General features: G+C 74.0%; 1 protein-coding gene across 1 annotated transcript; it reads left to right on the forward strand.

Moving 5' to 3' along the window:
• Positions 1–365: 365 nt before the first annotated feature.
• On the forward strand, positions 366–1,082 carry AURANDRAFT_69513 (hypothetical protein; the record flags this gene model as incomplete). The annotated part of the gene is made up of 1 exon (XM_009045283.1): positions 366–1,082. A coding segment is annotated over one exon (717 nt), but the record flags the coding sequence as incomplete, so codon positions are not given.
• Between the last annotated feature and the right edge of the window lie 6 nt (positions 1,083–1,088).

The following is a 1,088-nucleotide window of genomic DNA, read 5'->3' on the forward strand; positions in this document are numbered from 1 at the left end:
CGAGACTCACGTCGAAGGCATCCGAACGAAGCGAGCGCGCGCGGCAGCCCCCCGGGCCCATGGGCGACGTCGCGCCGATGGCCAAGCCCTGCAAGTCCTCGCGCTCGGCGCCCCGCTGCCCAATCGACGCGCGCAGCGGGGTGCTCCGCCCCGGGCGCCCACCGGAGCCGACGCGGCGGGCCCCACCACCGGCCGCTGCGCGAAACCACCTCCGCGCACCCCGGAGGACCGCCCCATAAGCTTCGGCGTTATCATGTTGAGTTGTTTTAAGTTGCAGGGAAACACCCCCTTCTCAATTTTACACCCAGCCCTCTGTGACGAGGGATTGACGAGGGCTCCCACACCACCCCTGGAGGTCGTCGACCATGGCGCCGGACGGCGACGACGAGGCGAAGGTGCCGCTCGCCGTGGAGCTGGCCCCGGCGCAGGCCGACGGCGACAGGTCGCCGGCGCGCGGGGGCTCGTCGTCGCCCGGGCGGGGCAGCCCGAGCCGCTACGTGGGCGGCCTGTCGGCCGTGAGCGAGGAGGAGCCCCGCGACGAGGACGCGGAGATCGCGACGTTCCTCAAGAAGCAGGCGAGCCGGCTCCACGGCATGCAGTCGCCGCGCCACTCCAAGGAGCGCGGCTCGCCGATCCTGTCGCCGGACGAGATCGAGATGCACCTGCACGGCGCGGTCTCGGAGCTCCTGCGCGTGGAGCCCGCGAGCGGCGCGGCGTCGCCCGCGTCGTCGCTGGGCGGCTCGCGAAGCGCGAGCTCGAGCGCCGCGGCGCGCCGCCGGACCGTCGCCGACGCCATCAACCAGCTCAAGTGCGAGTCCGGCGAGTTCGACGGGCCCGCGCCCGCGGAGAAGACCGCGCGCTTCGCGCCGGAGCGGCTCCGGAGCGGCAGCGGCGGCACCGTGCCGCCGATCCTCGCGCGGTCGCGGAGCAACGACGTCGCCTACGACCACCACGGCAAGGCGAAAGAAGAAGACGGCGACGACGAGCGGCCCGCTCCGACGAGCGGCTGGCTCACGCCGCGGGGCCTGCTCCGGGACCGGTCCCTGCGCCACGGCCTCGCGCGCAAGCTCTGGGGCACGGCCGTGAAC

Source organism: Aureococcus anophagefferens (assembly GCF_000186865.1).
Source record: "Aureococcus anophagefferens unplaced genomic scaffold AURANscaffold_2066, whole genome shotgun sequence".
In the NCBI taxonomy this organism is placed as follows: domain Eukaryota; class Pelagophyceae; order Pelagomonadales; family Pelagomonadaceae; genus Aureococcus; species Aureococcus anophagefferens.